Source organism: Centruroides sculpturatus, unplaced genomic scaffold (assembly GCF_000671375.1).
Source record: "Centruroides sculpturatus isolate CEXI.00-Female unplaced genomic scaffold, Cexi_2.0 scaffold91, whole genome shotgun sequence".
NCBI classification, from domain to species: Eukaryota; Metazoa; Arthropoda; class Arachnida; order Scorpiones; family Buthidae; genus Centruroides; species Centruroides sculpturatus.
Window position 1 is genome coordinate 957249 of NW_019384299.1, and position 18367 is coordinate 975615.

Sequence of the window (18367 nt, forward strand, 5' to 3'; positions counted from 1 at the left end):
CCGTCTTCCTATCGAATTTACGATTTAGAAACTGATCATACCTGCATATCCTGTTAAAAAAGTTCCATCATAGACACAGAGTTGTTCGCTATCCAATTCAGTCGAAAGTCCAGGTAGTTCATTAATCGGATCACGTTCGGGTCACCACTTTGTCATTCAATCCTACTGATGTTTAGATCTAACATTAAGCAGGCAAACACGAACAGTAACAAAAAAGAACTTTATTAGAAAAGGTTAGAACTGTCACAGACATCCTCGGGCAACACCCGGACAAAATCCAACGACTTTCGCGCCTTTTCTTTTTTTGACGTTGCCAGCCACTCTTGTTGGCAAGTGTTGCCAGACAGAGTTCGTGATCTTGGCAAGTGTTGCCAGACAGTGTTCAGGATCTCTGGCGCTGGCGGCCACACTATTAATTACTTACGAAAAATCCTGAAGAAGAGAGAAAAGCAATCGACATTAGACAGATTCTTTAACCCTTTCAAACAGAAAAAAAACACAATAAAAACGCAAGACTATGTATGTATGTATTTTTATTATCATCAATACATATAAATAAAGGTAGTAAGAAAGTATATATTTTTTATTTTGGGGGGTCTCCAGAACCAATTAATCAAATTCCCATAGAAACCTATGGTAAATCGATAATCAGTTAACGAACAATTCGGATAGCAAACAAAGTCTTGGAACGGATTATGTTCGTTAACCGATCACCCACTGTATATATATATAAAAAAAAACATTGTAAAAAATTGTGTACCAACAAATAAAAATGAACTCGTTTCTTGCTACTGTGCACAAAATTAACCTAACTAAAATTTGTGAAATGTACTGTGCACATGATTATAAACAAGTTAAACGGCAAAGCCAGTCTTGGGACGAGACCATGTCTCAAAGAGCACGAGCAACGCATGTGCAAATCTCGCATTCACGCCTGTTTGTAGTAACAGTCTCAGCATTTCATATTTTATTTTGACCCGGTTCTTGGTCCCCCAACTACCTACAAGTCTGGTTTATTTTATGTGCGCATGATTTGGGCACCTAATACTCTGTGCCAAATTGCAATTCCTGACATGTACTCCTTCATACCTCTAAGGTGTGCAGCTGTTGACAGCAGTGCAATTTTAGAGACGAGACATAGTATTGTCAATTACTATGTAAAGGAACAAATGACACATGTAGCTAATGCCCATTAACCTAAAGTAAACCACTTGATTTCATCTCGTTTATCTATCACTACAATCAAATTGTCAGTTAATAATTCAAAGCCAAAACTTATCTTTAGACTTGTTAGAATAAGCATTACAATGAGATAATTGTATTGCATTAAAACAAAAAGAAAAAAAACCAAGTCTCACTGTCAATCAAAGTCTATGTTAATAATTAGTTTATACCAAATATTAAAAGTTAACACTAAAATATTTATCTCAAAATAATTCTCTTTCCGGGATTCTACATTTGAATTTCATATACAGTCGACCCCACTATAAGATATAGATACGTTCCATTCTTTAGGAATCCGATTTCTTACAAATCCTTCCAATCACAACCCGACACATGTCAAGTTTACGGACTACGGTTGTTTGAAAGATTTTCTTCCATAAAATTAATCGATTCTAGACTAATCCGACTCAACATTTCCAAAATACGTATATTTTTTTTGGGAATAATCCGTATATACTACGCTATAAACAAAAAATTGTAGGATTACTTACCGAGTGTCACCATTCAACATCGCCATTGCTCAACATTGTTTTCGCCGCGGAACAGCTCAGCAAACCGCAGCCGATTTCTAATAACTTATTTTTCTGCGAATAGTTCCTTGAACTTCGGAGACATCATTAATATAAATAATTTTAATCGCCGTTGAATAAGAAATGTTTCTTTCACAAGAAATGTATAAAATTACAGTACTGTATTAGACTTACGGTACCTAATTTACATACTGTACAGACGATAGTTAGCGTAAAAATCTCCGTAGCGTGGCGCCACGCTAGACGGCGGAAATTATATATTTAATTATAACAAAGTTACAATAAGTTAATATATAATTATATATACAGTACCTAATTTATATATAATTAATATATAATTATATGTACAGTACCTAATTTATATATAATTTATATAATACTGTCCAGACGATAGAAATCTCTCCGTAGTTGGCGCTACGGACGGCGGGAAAGTAGTTCGGCTGCCCGATGACGTTTGAGGTAATTATAGGGGGTTTTTACTTTTTTTACGGATACCGGTCACAATTTTTTCGTAGTTTTATAGGAATCGTAATTATAGGGGGGTCAACTGTATTCAGTTTCTCAAAAGTGTTTTCTAAAGCTAAATTACGATGGTGTGTCTTGTATTCTGATGCAGTTTACATAACAAAAAATAGAACATTTAAAAATAATTTTTGGTTGTTAAGCAAGCATAAAAAAAATAGAAATATTTTATTCCATTAACCCTTCTAGTGGTGCAATCAAGAATTTTTTGTGCCCATTATTCTCAATAGTACTGATCCCCCTGACAATTTTTGTACTTAACTACTTGCACTTAATTTTTTCTTAACTAAACGCTTCATACAATAATTTTTATTTCATTGTGATTTGAAATTAATGCATATCTTTCATTCATATAAATTTTGTGATAAAGATTAAATAAAGTTCACATTTGATAGTAAAAATCTTATAAACTAATCATAGTAAACTATGAAATATTTAGCATACTTACAATAATTTCTTAAAAAATTTGGAAGAAATTACTTAAATAGTCTGATTAAAAGTCTATAAAACCAAAAATTTAAAAAAGTATTGAAAACAGAGATAAGAAATTTACCATAAAAGATAAAAACAAAATATTTAATACATAATTTTGATAACCTCTACGATTAACTTGCCGTTAGGCTTTAGCTAGCAGGTACCAAACTTACCAGCAAAGATTAAGCTACACTTAACACACAAATATTCACATAACTTACAATTAAAAATATAAATGTTTACATGCAAAATAGTGTGTTTACATTTATAAAAATGTTTTAAGTATCACAGTAAAATATTTAATGTATTATAGATTCTATACACACTCTAAATTACGTACAGAAAGAAAATTTTAACTCAATTTTTAAAATTATTATTAAAAATATAACAATGGGAGCAAATATGTTTTGTGACGATACTCGAGCATTTAAAGATTAGAAATTTATCATAAAGAAAAATTACCTGATTGTCTTTTCCTGTGAGTTAAGACATTAACAATTTCGGTTCCTAAAGCAAGTCTATCTTGATTGAAAAGTATAGTTTCCAAACAATCTTGAATTTCTTCTTGAATGGAATCATCTAAATTTGTTAACGGGGTAATAATATTCTGCGACGATGGTTGTATGTGCAATTGAATAAGTATGCTCAGTAATAAAATGGCAACTTTAGCCAGTTCAAACGTGTTTCCGGAGCAGCAATCGCGATAGCGAATGAAAGTATTAGAAGATACTTGATAATAATCTGAAAGTTTTATAATTTTAAGTTACATTTATTTAATTTCTTATATTTATGAAGTAAAAAAAAAAAATATACATACATACCATCTATAAATTTAGAAATTTCTTTGAAGTTGTGAACTGGACTTCCTGAATTTACTGCTAATGTTTTTTCACTAAAAATTTAAAAATTATCATCTCAAATTATTATTTCATGTGTTTAAATAATAATAAATTAAAACTAAATTATTAGGCTAAATATCACTTATGGTAGCTGTTATTTCGTTATGAATGTATCTCTCTTTAATCCGACAAATTAAGTTCGGTAGACTATCAATACAGCTTTTATGCATTTCAGGCTTATATAAATGCTAAGCCCCTCTTCAATACAATAATATGGTTCTGTCTTCTAAAACCACAGTGTATAACGTAAAACATTGGGAAGTGTTTTTAATACAGCCATTAAAAACATCTAAAATACACTTTCCAAACATTCATACGGAAAACCTGTTTTCTCCATCCATTTGCATCCAATATTCTTCTAAATATCACTTATGGTAGCTGTTATTTCATTACCTAAAAGCCGTATTGATAGTCTACCAAACTTAATTTGTCGGATTAAAGAGACATACATTCATATCATAAATTATTAGGTTTTAATATTTAATTATGATTACACACCTTTATTGATTTCATTAACAACAACAACAGCAATAATTTTCGGTGTTGTGTATTCTACTTCACTTATATACTGATGCCATGCCAGACCTAGATAAAAGCATAGCTACAGTGTTCATGCATTGTGTATGTATCTGTTTGGAATTTGATGCAAAGGTCAATCAAATTTCCCTGTCAATATCAAGTGACTGCTGGTTGTGGCTAAACTTATATAAATAACAATACACAAACTTTCTCAGCACCTTCTATTGTCAGTAATAGGTTACATCCAACTGTAATGACACCATTGTAGTTATATCATTGATTGTTCAACAACCATCCACATGATAGATTTGTAAACTCAACTGGGTTAAACTCCCCGACATTATTTGCTCAAAATCAAGTGATCATTCTCCCGATAGCCAATGGATTCAACAGTCCTTGGTGTTAATTCTTATGAAGGTAAAATTTTTGAAGTGCAGCTGCAACGTTGCCGTCGTTGTTTGCATAAAATGACTTTACAAGAAATGTGTGTTCCAGACATCATAGCCAATAATGACACTCAACACTTGCAGTCACTTCTATACCTAGAACTCGACTGCAACATGTGTGTTTATACAGTCGAGTTCTGGGTATAAAAGTTGCTTGCAGTGCTGAAAGTTCCCTAATCTTTTTTATAGAAATATCTTTTACTTTTCCTGAAATGTCACCAAACTAGATTTAGTTGTATTTGTATTGCTAAATCATTCTCTAGATAGAAGTGAATAAGGATACTTTAATTACAATCACCAGTGCATTAACATAGTCTGTCATACATGTATATGTACAAGTTTATTTATAAATACTGAAAAGTTTAGCTATATTCACAACCAGTATTTGGATATACATTATATATGCTATTTATAGTATACATTAACTCTAAATTCTAAAAACTTCTTTGTATAGTATATTCAAAATATCAGTGCACTGTCAGCACTTAGCACTTCTGTTCAAAGTCTCAGGCAACTTCCGGCTGCTGCAAGAAAACTGTTTTGGTGCTCGATATGTATCCAAACAAGACAGCAGCCATCATAAGACTCTTAAAGCTTTATTTCGCAGCTTAGAGTTAAAAGGTATTTTACACATTAAAGTATTTAGATTTTAAATCACATTATGTCTAATGATGTTTTTAAGTACTTCAAACAGTCTAGCCTGAAACAGATATTTGATACTCGTGATAGCTTTACATGAATATACTTAAAGTATTTATATTTTATTAAAAATTAAATATAATGCCAATCCATATATAAAATGTTAACAGTTTTAATATATGTATAAATTTCTGCATAATTTTATAAAGTGTCTCAATCTTTGTATGCCAGCAACACATTCCATAACACGTTATGTTATAACTTATCTTTCAGTTATATTGATTTGATATTTTCTAGCATTTCTATCTAGCATACAAAACAAAGGGTCGTTGTAAATACAGATATCCCTCGTACAACATGGTACTTCTATAACATGATTTCACTCTAACATGATTTGTAATTTGGAAATATCTCCCATACAACATGACTTCCAGTTTCGCCCTAACACAATTTTGGAAATCCTCAGTACAAAATTTCAGTTTATAAGTGTAAATTTCATTATTTGATGTTTTTCTTTTTATTCAAGTAAGCAAATGAAAACTGATAAGACAAGGAAGAAAAAAGTACAACAACTTTCCTATCAACTAGGTGTTGTTGTTGCTTTCAGACTTTAGTCCTTAAGACTATCATGGTGTTTTCTTTTTTAGGTAAATGTTATTAAACTTTTTAAACCACAGGCATTACTTACCTATGAATGATGAATGAATACCTGTACTTACATACCACAAATACAATATTAAAAAACATACAAGTCCAATTAATTATATAAAGTGCATTCAAAAAGCACCTGGAAAATGTAAATAAAAAGACAGCAAATCAAATTTTGCCCTTTATTTTTTGACATATATTCCATTTAAGTTAACAGATTTTTCTATACGGCATCACCATCCTTTTAAGTCCTTCTAGGAGAAATCAATGCTCCGATTCTAGCCACTGCACTACAAAATGTTTCACGTGATCCGTAGACTGCTAGCAAATGCCGTTGAAGTCTATTTTAAATTTAGAAATTGAAAAAAAGTTCGATGAAACTAGTTGCTAACACATGCTTTTAAATTTCAACAAGTTTGTGCTCACATGAATTAGAAATATACCATTCTGTTCATGAGTAATAACAATTTTCCAGAAATTTTTTTAACACTATGTACGTAATGGGTGAAAAGTTATTTTAGTAGTAAATGCAATAAAAGAAATTAATCCATTTTTTAAAAATTTTAACAAATACTCACGTCATCTGTATGAGATGGAAAAATATTTTTCCATCTTTCAGTTCTTCGAGCGACTCCAAAACCTGGTCCAACGTAAGACAATTGAGCTAGAAAATAATACATTTGATTCATTAATATTTTAGGTTCGTTTCTTATTAGAAATCTTAAAATAAATAAACAAGTAAAAATTTGCATGTGTATTCTTTCTTAATTAGTAACGAGTAATTATTTATTGTAACATCACCACAATGCTCTGTATTTTAGTAGTGTCTTGCCCCTGTACATCAGGGGGTATCCAACTTTTGTGTACATAAGATCTACTTTTTATCTTAAAAATGTCTCGCGATCAACTTGTCATAGGCATAGTCTAAGTGGCGAGGGGGAGGTGTTAAATACATACTAGTTTAGATAGGTAAGAAAAGCCACAATTTAATTTAAAACTTGAAGAAAAGGTACTTACATTTTAAACAGAAGAAAAATTGAATCTCAACATTGTCACTTTCAGGGACCACCACTTCACCCTTCCTCTCTCTATCGTGTCCTGACCTACTCTCTCTGTCACTCTTTCCGCCTTTTTTTTTTACGACCCTTTGTCTACATTTCTTATTCCCCTTTTACAACTATACATAAATGGATTGCATATGTACCAACAAAACCACATCTGAGGGAGGAGGACGCGGAGGTTCAATATCACTATGGTTGCGTTTGCACATTACGTTCACACGTATTGCGTTCGGTTACAAGTGTAACACATTAAGTCAAGACAACGCGAGCGATTGACCAAAATTGGCTTCACAATTGACTTGTTGGCCACTCCTGCTGTACAGTACATCATACTTATCCTGTTAACAATAAAGTCACACTGGTCACCTATCTAACCCTGTTTGAGACAAAATTTTTGAACTGAAATAATGTGACTTTCAGTTTGTTATTTTAATTCAAATTTTGTATATAGTTAATTAGGGCTTCCTGCCCCTAAACTTTTCATATCTGATCTTGACTTTATCTAACTCCGTTCTTGAGATTAATTAATTTAATTAAAGAAAAACTGAGACAGATGGACATCAGTGGGAATTTATAAGTCTGCAGCCCAAATACGAATGAGAATTATGCAATAAAAAATATTACCATAATAATCTGAAAACATTCAAATAACTGTTCTATGCCGTCAAATCAAAAAATGATTTATTCTGAAGCATTTTTGGAACAGTGTTCCATCAGCAATTTGGAAAAACTGCAAGATAAATAATGGATGACATATTCCAAAACTTTTTTGGTGTTTCTTGAATTAAGTTTTGTATTATTCTGAAATTAAGTAAGAGTTATTTCCTCTGGTAAAGATCGCTTTCAATAATATAAAATACGATTCTTATAAGTAATTATTTTCTTAATCATAGTCTTCTTTGTTGAATAGATTAAGTTCTTGATTCTGTGACTAATTCTTCATCAAGATTAACTCTTAATAATGAATTAGTCAAATTCTGACTTAAGCTAATGTTAGATGAGCCTGAAAACTGACACACTATTTTTTGATTCATGAAAATTCACATTGGCAAAGTTGGTAGTCAGACAAGTATAGAAATAAGAAAAAGCTAGTCATGGGCCTACCTTTTTCTTATTTCTGTCTTTATAAAGTTCAAATGAAGTTTCTAATAATTCTGGCCCATCATTAATTTGTATGATTAGTATGATACTTATATCAATGTGCATTTTTTTAAATACACAGGTATTGTACATCCTTCGGCAGGAACAACCAAAACGTCACTTCCTTTAAACAATGTTACCATGTCTGTCATTTTTTGCACTTGTCTAATGACTGTAGGCTTTGAATGTATCTCCCTGCGCACTATCATGATATTATCATGGACAAACCAGCAACCCATCCGTGCAACGCAGTGTCAATTTTCATGTCAATCTGACTGCTCCCATGGATTTTGCAATCCCGTGACAACCATCAAAAATGACGGTTGTGAAATCATGCTCATTTGATATTAGCCTTAGTGCCACCATTAGTTTGCCTCAAATTGATCCTAAATGAAGTGGATTATAAAACTGAAGGTTGCTTTACTTGGTTATGACAATATGACAATTGGGCAATCTGCCAAGGAGGATGCCTCCCAGGAGGACTTTTATGGGAAACTGGACCCTATTTAGGTGTTACTAACATGACGAAAACCCAGAAAATTCCATTGATTAGCCTGTTGGCCAGGTGCAAATCCACAACCAACTACCAGCATTTAGAGTTTTTATCCACTCAGCCACTACTAATGGTCTAAAATTGAAGGACCTCAAACATTAAAAATTACATATAGTAATGATTCATGACTTGGTGATAATGTCGTTTGCAATGCAAAATAATATGACAAAGATCCATTTGCAAATATACAATGGTAGTTTATGAAAGTAACACTATTTAAAAGGGTTCTATATTGAAATTTGATTGTATAAACAATATACTTATCAGCAGAATAAATGTAATGCTTCAGTAAAATATATATAATTATTTTAAAAAAATCTATATCACAACATTTTCATTGCAAATTAGTCACATAATTTTTAATACAGAATATACATGCATTGAAAAGTTGTCAGTTTTGGGATGGCGAATGTTCATTTTGGTACTCTGCCATCACATAGGGGAATGCAAAACGAGTCACATCATAGCAAAGGGTCCAGTGCACGACATGCAAAATGGGAGCATGTTACTCGTTTCCAGAGTGCCAATGAGTTTACAATGTTACCAAGCTCTATCACATCGAGACATTGTGAAACTGTACAAGAGTGCCTGCAAGTGGATATTACTTTGTCTCATACAAGATAAACAGCATGTGTAACAGGAGCAGAGAAGAGACCGTTTGACAGGTCACAATTCAGAGTCCAAATTAGTTGCTGACCATGTCATTTGTTAGTGTAACAAGACACTCCATACAACAGATCAAAGCTTGTGGATCAGTACTTGAGAATGTTTCCATACCACACATAGTGCCCCTATAAACTGCACACTATTCAAAATGGTGATCATGAGTTTCTTTTATATAGAAACCAACCTTCCAAATGCATGTTACATTTAGTAAATTCTGATTTCATTGTTTTAATTGCCACACATTTAATTTTATTACATCCAAAATGGAACATCCGGTATATATTTAGGTGTTTAATATTTACTGTGAAAATTTATTAAATAGATAATTGATGTGAACATTCTGCTGAGCAAACAATGAGGATTCATTAACATAAGAATCCAAAACGTCACACAAAATTAAATCACTGAATATTTTGAGTGGACTTGCACATAGAAAAAAAAATTATTGCTGTTTTAATATAACATGACATACATTAAGTTGATGAATATTAAAGATTAAAACCCAAAACACCTACATAGTGAATGACAGTGAAGATTTTTTTTTAGAGAAAAGAAGATTCAAAGTTAAGGGAATTCAATCACAAGCCTCCAAAACTGGAATATACACTTATATGAAAACTAGACACTCTTCCAGCAAATATGTATTGGAAGAAAATGAATGTTATTGGCTGCAATCAGGTATCAATTGTTACAGAACATTAGCAGAGATTCATGAGAATATCTGCTAATAGAAAATCATTGTAGATGAAATTCAACTTCATTGATTTATAATAGTTTATCATTAGATAAGTTATTCACACTCTTTTATTCTACTTATACTTTAATAAATTACAATAGAAAATATCTAGAAACAGTATCGATACTAAATTAAAATATAATTTATTAGCTTATAGTTGATCCAATAGCATTAGTAAGGTTGACAAGTTTATGTATTAAATATTTTGAACAGTGCCGACTCAACGGTACCTTCACCCGAGTTGAAACCAACTTTCGCAGTCTCTGCTTCCAGAACAGTTGCCAACAGAGCAATTCTAGCACCAGCACTCTTATACAAACTATTTATAAAGAAGCTTAAAGTATGTTTATGGGACTTCACTATATTCAGCTTATTTTTATTTATTTTTTCTGCTTTAAACTTTTCTTACTGCTTATTTTACCGCCCCTCTCATTTTTTCTGCTTGAAGTAGTCACCCGTCTCATCCGTCAAGCCAGACATGGTTTTAAAACACAGATAATTTTAACCATCATCATTTTGCTTACCACATGTATGAATGCACGTAGTTCATTCAAAACAGCGCAACATCGATCCAATTAAAATGCTTTTCCTAGGAAAATAATTGTAAAGAGACCAGAGTGCTCTCTTTATATATGAACTGTAGATAGATGCAAAACCCATAAACTATCAAGTATATTTAAAATTTTGTTCTGGTGAAAGTTTGAGAGTACTTTATATTAGATTTCATTCAAGGAGCTTCTTTAAGATGTATAATTTTATACTGCAAAACAGCAAAATACATATATTTAATTGCTCGTTGAACTTGAATATCAAAAGGAGGAAGAAAAAGTTTGAAATTTAAATGCATAGAGCAACAAATACAGAATAATAAGATAGTATTCTTTATCCTTCTGTTTATTATATAACTTGTTTATATATATCTTAATTTTGTATTATTGTATTATAGGTAATTATATAGAATACTAGCTGTATGTGTCCACATTGTTCAGGCTTTTGAGGGATGGGGAATTGGTGAGGTTGAGTTGGGAGAGAGTGATAAAAACAATGGTCTAAGTAAAATATATATTTGTTGAGTATTTACAATAATGAAACTGCAAAACATAAAAATTGCTGGGCTTAAGTTAACAGGAGCTGGAATTTAGTATTCGTCGGGAGAGATCCCCACAATATTTTTTCTATGACATCAAGGAATATTTGTGCCAAATTTGGTGCAAGTACATTGAACGGTACAGAAGCGGTATACATACATATTTTGACTTTATAAAGAGAATGTTCCACATACTGTACAGTACGTGTTTTGGGAGTGTCTAAAAAAAATATGCCTCTTTAATAAATATATATAATATAATATAATTACAAAAAAGCGGTAGAAGTTACTTTTAGTTACTTTGTTTATATATAAATACACGCACCAATTAACTAAAAGTAACTTCTACCGTAAAAAATCATACATCTTACCCATTCTAAAATGGCTTTTTCTTTATTTTGATGCAACATTTCGGAAATATTAACTAAAAAAAGTGCTTCATTAACTATTATCCACGGTAATTGACATCACTGTATTATAATTTTTTAATGTTTTCACGTAAACAACGTTTTCTGCTTACTTTCACTTAAAACAACTTTTAAATTTTTGAAATGTCGAAACTGCTCGACAGAAGCTCTATGACTGGTCAAAAAAATGTGACGTAATAATGAATAAGATTTAAATAGAATATTACCTAAAAATGATTTAAATACATTTTATTTCTTATTTCATTAAATAATTTAATTTAATTTAATTTTAAATAAGAGAAGTAAATATTTTAAAGTTATAATCTGTCGTTGTATATAAACGACGAGTAGTTTCACCTAGAGGACGCTCCATTTGATCACGTGCTTTTCGAAACGATCTTTCAGATCTGGCAACACTGGGCGAAATCGACAAGTAGACAACGTGGATACTCGTCAACAATATGGTGTTATGATTGCGTTGTTAGCAATCAGGCGCTTTTATTATTAATTAAAAGCGGAGAGGTCGACGACGGCAAGTACGCCCCATCAACGTAAACAGGTCACTTTGCCAATTCATTTTATTTCTTTGTTTATGTTGGTATTTGTTTATAAGTCATACACCAATGTTCTCTCTCTTAATTCTATTTACAATAGAGACATACATGCTAGACATGTCCAAAACACATGGAATATTTGAGAGGACACTCATTTAAAAACGCTATAAACAAAAAAATCATAGGACAATAGCAAATAGAGGTTAACAGCTGCCATTGCTTAGCTTGTCCTCTATTTGCTAATCGGAAACAACACCCGTATAATGAGTCTTATTAATAAACAAGGGACCTAGTAGACTGCATATGCACAGAAATTTAAACGAGTAAGGACGTAGAGGTAAAAGGAATAAATCAAGAGATGATTAGCAAGGTCGACTAAGTAGTTCGGTTTCTCATATTTGTGCGATAAATATCATTTGTAATGCTTAATGCAATTTATTTTTGAATTTGAAGAAGTTTTGGTAGCGTTCAAAGGTAATAGTAATCTGAATACTTTGTTACCAGACTACGTTTAGCTCATAAATTTAATTAATTGCTGTGTATAATTTGGGACTGTTAGGCCACCTTGTGCTGATATTAATAATGATTAAAAATTAAGTGTAAATCTAAATTTAGAAAAATATAGTGAAAAATTTGACTGAAGATACCAGCCTTAAAATTTCAAATTAATTAACAAAATGTAATGTTGATATTTAGATAGATATGTTTAGTTGGTTAAGGCATCAGTCTACCATTTTGACAATCTGGGATCGTGCCTGGGCATTGGAAAACTTTGTGGATTTTTCATAGATGGTCTATTGTGGATATATTGGGCTCTGCCTTTTGCTACCTGATTGTCCCATCTGTGGTCCTGGTGGAATTCTTGATGAGTGCAGTAAAAAAAGTCCTCTTATTACCATGCTTGAGAGTTAAGGGAAGAAAAGGAAAAGATGCATGAATGGGCAGTTTGATTTGTCTTTAATTTTAACCTTAAAATAACAAAATACTCCAAATAGGTCAATCTATGATTATATATACAGTATATACCTCGTATATATATTTTCTGTGCCTATTATTTTATTTTCCTATTTGCTAAATGCTTCTATAATATAAATAAATCTAATAATTAAATAATATTACTCTGCAATATCAAATGGTTAGTAACTTAAATCTCATAATTAACAAAATATTGCTTGATATTTTAACCAGGTTGGTTGAATATCATATTGCTTTAGTAATGTGAATACAATGCTATTTCTCAAAGTTGACTATTCATTTTAATATATTTAAGACATATTTTGCTTATTGATATTATTAATGTTTCAGATAACCAGAAATATCCTCCTGTTGCTCATTCTAGAAGAAGAAGAAGAGTTTTAAGCTTTGATTCTATTGACAAAGTGTATTGGCAAATCAACTTTTGATGTTACGTATACAAGATGTAGAATTTTGCCAGTTAGCAGATTTTGTTCATGCAATAATTCAATGCCTATTCACTATGACACTATACAATTAGTTACCTGAAAATATTTACCATTACCCACTTTTGTATTGACTAATTTTGGTTGCACTTAAAATTTATCTTTTGTGGATTAGTGACAAGCTTCAATAAGATTCCTGTAACATACCATAATTTTTTAAATAAAAATAATTAAAATTTACTACATTATTATTTTTTTGATTCTTTCACTATCCACATGCAATCAAGTTGATGATCTCTTTGACAATATCAATGATACATCAACTTTATGTAAAAGATAACAAATACACAATGCCTCCTAAAACCAAATTTATTTGGAGAGTTATTTTGAGTCCAATGTGAACTTTTTTATTCTCCCGAATTTTAATACAGTAACGGAATGTTGAGGAATTTTAATGCAGATTATGTACTCTGATTTTCTTTTTGAATTGATGATAGCAGGAAGTTGAGTGCATCAGCAATATAGTGATGATGCATTTTTGGAATTTGCAGTTACAATACCAATGAAGGAATAAAAATAGGTACAAGACTACAAATTTTAGCAAGGTTAAAATTTCAAATTGAAGATTATGATGTATGGATGTATGCATAAGACAATGAAGGAAATAATACTGATACTATTCGTGCATAGATGGGAGATTTCTCGATAAATCTAAAGAGTTATAGCCCGTTCTGGCTATTTATCATTTTTTGCTCTCGGGATTGAACATTCGTGTAGGATTTCTCGATAACCAAAAGTGTTTTCAAATACATGGCTCATTTGGTACAATGCTTTTCACATACAGAAGACGTGGTCAAGATTTCTTCAGAAGATTGTTATGTCATCACGGAGGATGATATTGAAGGTGAAGTTGACGACCAAATAGTCAAACATGAGTTCGAGTTTTGTACTTCCAGAGTGAATTTACCCGGATATAGTCTTTTCCTTTATCATCTATCCGCCTCCATTGTTGACCTGACCAAATCAATGATGAACACGAAGAAGCTCTCTCAATGTGAAAATAAGAAAAATAAGTAATTTTTATGTTAGCTGATTTTTTGCAGTCTTTTAAAGAAAAGTATATACATAAATAGGTATAGGTTTTTTTCATCAATGGAAAAGAAGGCAGGTTTGCTGTGCTATTGTAAACCTGCAGAAGAGGGAGCTTGAGGTCCAAAACACAAATACAGTGTGTGCAGGTGAACAATAAAGATTGTTTTTTCTGAATAAGTTTACCTCAATTTGCAGAAATAGAACACCAGTACAATAAGACCTAATAATACGATATATCCTAGTAGACATTTAGATAATAAAAAGTTTATTATAGTTTTGCACTGTAATCTCGTTTTATCATATTTTTCTCGTATAAAAATATAGTGGAAATCATATAAATTTATAGTTCTTTTAGTATTGTGTATATACCAAGTCAAAAGTTTCATGGAGAGAACTTTTGAAGAAAAATGTAGCAAGTACTTGCAATATATCTAGTTTACAAGGAGATTGAAAGGGTGAATACAAATACAGACACTAGCAGGAGTCGTGTATTTTTCCGCATCCACGGACACTACGTTATTGAAAAGAGTAGTATATAAAGTAACTAATTTTTTTAAATTAATATCCCCGCAGGGAATGGGCTGCTCCTAGAAACAGTGCAATACCAGGTCAACCCGCGGCGAGGGTGGAGCAAGCTACACCCAATACACCTCGTTTCAAAAATCAGAATAATATCGAAGCTTCCGATGGAAGCGCATCAGATATTAAGCTGATGAGAACGGTAATTACACATCGATCAAAGCCAAAAGGCGAGAAGCGATAACGATGGTTCCCAAAACTTCGGGGTATTCTCCACACGAATTTCTTACCACCGGTGTCGATCGTTTATAATTTGAAAACAATAATACCATTTTCTTATAGTGTGAATTTTTTCATTATCAATGCATTAAAATTATAAATTTTATCGATTTACTCAAAGACAATTATTTTTACATTTATATACTACTCATTTTGATAAAATTATGGCAATTACATTTTATTTTCGATTGCCAATAGATGGCACTACGCGTAGTATTTGTATTAATGTTATGCTAATTAGGGTTTCTTTCCCGGGATTCCCTACGAGAAAAATCCTGGGAAATTTTATTTTCCCGGGAAATCTCGCATTTCAATAATAATTTATCATGTCAGGTTTTCTTTCTATTATTTATTATACGAAAAGTTGCATCTTGAAGACTCGCCTAAGAAAGAATTTTTGAGGTTTCATGCTGCATACTATTACCTATGTTTTACAAGTCTCTACTTGTTAGTTCATGTAATATCTATGTATTGTGTTTGCGTATCATTGAACAGCGGAGCACTCGCTGAAAGTAAATATCATTCATCGCAATTTAGTTTATTTTTTATTTCATCTTTAGAAGTAAAATAGTATTTTTTTTTTTTCGTAATCATTGAAACTCCCAATGAAACGCTTTATTTTACTTTCATCTTATAATGTAGGAAAACATAAATTAATTGAGCCTAACGTGTCCGTATGGGTGAGATTGGCCCTATACTTTTAGTTACTTAATAGAAAATAAATTAAATTATTCAAATTTATGATATTCCTGTATGATCTTTTTTATTCATATAAAATTCCACTTTACTATCTCATCCCGGAATTTCCCGGGATCCCGAGAAAAGAAATTATTTTTCCCGTAATCCCGCTGGAGGCAAATTTCCCGGGAAATGAGAAACCCTAGTACTCACCCTACGTTTTCGTTCTAGGGACAACTGCTCCCGACAGGGCGGCGTTCCGGTCGTCTGGTAGGCACAGGTCAGGATACCAATGTCCCCTATGAAGCCGCCATATTGAGTTCTTAGTTCCTAAGTCATAGTACAGATTTCATGCTATGTACTGTATGTGTAGTACATAGCATGTAATCTATACCCTGACCTGGCTTTTATAACTTCATATTGTATTACATTATTTGTATCAGATTATGAAATTATAAAAGCAATAATAATTATAACTACACGGCCACCCGGCCGTGACCGTTATTTCTTAAAAATTACGTTAAAAATAAATATATAATTTACAATCTGAATAAATTCATTAATTTTTAAAATTATTTATTATTTAAAATTTAACATTCGAAACCATCATACCATTGCGTAATTAAATTAGAATTATTTAAAAATAAAAGAATCGGGCAATTCGTTTCGAAGAATTTTAGAATTAAATTAAAGAGAAGAAAAATGGACCAGTTAACAGATGAACAAATTTCGGAGTTTAGAGAAGCTTTTTCCTTATTCGATAAGGAAGGGAATGGCACCATAACTGGTAAGGAGCTTGGTACCCTGATGCGGTCCCTCGGGCAAAATCCAACCGAAGCTCAGTTGAAGGCCATGATCCAGGATCTACAAAATTCGGGAAGGGATCAAATCGATTTCCCACTTTTTCTAGAACTGATGGCCAAACAGATGAGGGAAGCCATCAGCGAGCAAGAAATCAGAGATGCCTTCAAGATTTTCGATCGAGATAACACGGGCTATATAATAGTTGCCGAACTCCGCCATGTTCTTACTAATTTGGGTGAAAAATTGACTGATGAAGAAATGGACGAGTTGCTTCGCGAAGTGGAAATCGATAACGAAGGAAGAATCAAATATCAGGAATTTGTGGACATGGTCACTTCGAAATAAAATCGATATTTAATGCCAATATATATGAACTTTATGTATTATAAAAGTGAATTCCGGCTTCCTAAATTCCAAAATTATAGTTTATAAAGTGATTTATGTATTATAAAACGTTTGATTTTTAGTAAAAAGTTTTAAATTATTAGTGTTAAAAACTATGGTTTATTATGTATTATAAATGGTTAGTGTGTTTGGGATATCAAGTTAACAAATTAATTAATCAGTTTAAAACTGTTAGGTTATGCCTCCAAAAATTGAAAAATATATACGCGAGATATTTTCCATTGAAAAATAATACATTGCTGATCAATAAGCATGAAATCGGCCGATTCAAAACTGATATCCTCGGATCCTCGGTGCCACTTTTACTGCGTTGTACTTGCACGTCTATAGTTTAGATACACCTAAACTGCGAACACAGCGGGCCTCTACAAATTTATTCATTTATTTCTTTTTAAAGGATTCTGGGGTAACGATTTTAAGACACTGGTTGAATAACATGGCGTGCATTCGAACCACAACCGTAATCATTTACATATCTATTTGGAGACATTGCTGTAGTCGGACAGTTTTATATAGGTGCATAACTTTTTTGTCAATGAGTATAATTATATTTATACACGCGGCAGTTTATTCTATTGTAATTATATAGCATTTTAAGTTATGCAACACAAGTAATAATTTCATTTCGGGACTTTTCTCCTGTCACTCTAAATCTCCCTTAATTTGTCTATGAATGCTGACGCCGAGGCATTCAGACTCAAGTAATATTTTAAACGGTGGCAGGCCCCCAAAGTTGAAGGCTAAAAGTAGCTCTCTACTTTCGGTGGGGCCCGACATCACTTAAAATATTGGAGGACTGAATGGACTCCGGATCCTTAGATACTTTTTTTAATTTTTCAATCCATTACAATATAAGACTCGCTGTTTCTGGGATAATCAGTTTGTTTTAATAAATAAAACTATGAAAATATATCTAAAACAGGTTTGCTGTGTTTCAAAACTTTAATGGCTATTTCCTCCGCCAAATAATAATAAGTTAAACCTTTAAAGTTCTAAGTTGTAGCTTGTTTAGTTAATTGCAAATCCTGTCCTGATGTTTCTGAAAAAAGATGATATTGAATAAAATCATTATTTAGTGTCATAAA

At 31.9% G+C, this 18367-nt stretch overlaps 2 protein-coding genes, 1 long non-coding RNA gene and 1 other non-coding gene across 6 annotated transcripts in view; 2 read left to right on the forward strand and 2 right to left on the reverse strand.

The window, feature by feature from the left end:
- LOC111634500 (cytadherence high molecular weight protein 2-like) overlaps window positions 1-11738 on the reverse strand; it is a 60848-nt gene extending 49110 nt beyond the window's left edge. For all 3 annotated transcript variants that reach the window (XM_023379400.1, XM_023379471.1, XM_023379327.1), the window contains exons 1-4: window positions 11516-11738; window positions 6480-6565; window positions 3572-3642; window positions 3414-3491 (exon numbers count right to left, since the gene is read on the reverse strand). In XM_023379400.1, the coding sequence (XP_023235168.1) occupies window positions 3414-3491; window positions 3572-3642; window positions 6480-6565; window positions 11516-11554 (274 nt within the window). In that variant the 5' untranslated portion in view covers window positions 11555-11738. The remainder of the gene's footprint in view (window positions 1-3413; window positions 3492-3571; window positions 3643-6479; window positions 6566-11515) is intronic.
- A 256-nt stretch (window positions 11739-11994) lies between these two features.
- LOC111634958 lies at window positions 11995-13745 on the forward strand. The gene is made up of 2 exons (XR_002758318.1): window positions 11995-12110; window positions 13411-13745. It is a non-coding gene; the product is annotated as an uncharacterized LOC111634958 (long non-coding RNA).
- A 1423-nt stretch (window positions 13746-15168) lies between these two features.
- Window positions 15169-15358, reverse strand: LOC111636188. The gene has a single exon (XR_002758501.1). It is a non-coding gene; the product is annotated as a U2 spliceosomal RNA (small nuclear RNA).
- A 1322-nt stretch (window positions 15359-16680) lies between these two features.
- LOC111634900 (calmodulin-like) lies at window positions 16681-17341 on the forward strand. The gene has a single exon (XM_023379747.1). It carries the CDS (start codon window positions 16776-16778, stop codon window positions 17220-17222), a length of 447 nt encoding a protein of 148 aa, XP_023235515.1. The 5' UTR covers window positions 16681-16775; the 3' UTR covers window positions 17223-17341.
- Window positions 17342-18367: the final 1026 nt, after the last annotated feature.

Bases quoted from the DNA above. Each gene is read 5' to 3' on its own strand.
- LOC111634900 (XM_023379747.1), top strand. From the start codon at position 16,776: ATGGACCAGTTAACAGATGAACAAATTTCGGAGTTTAGAGAAGCTTTT.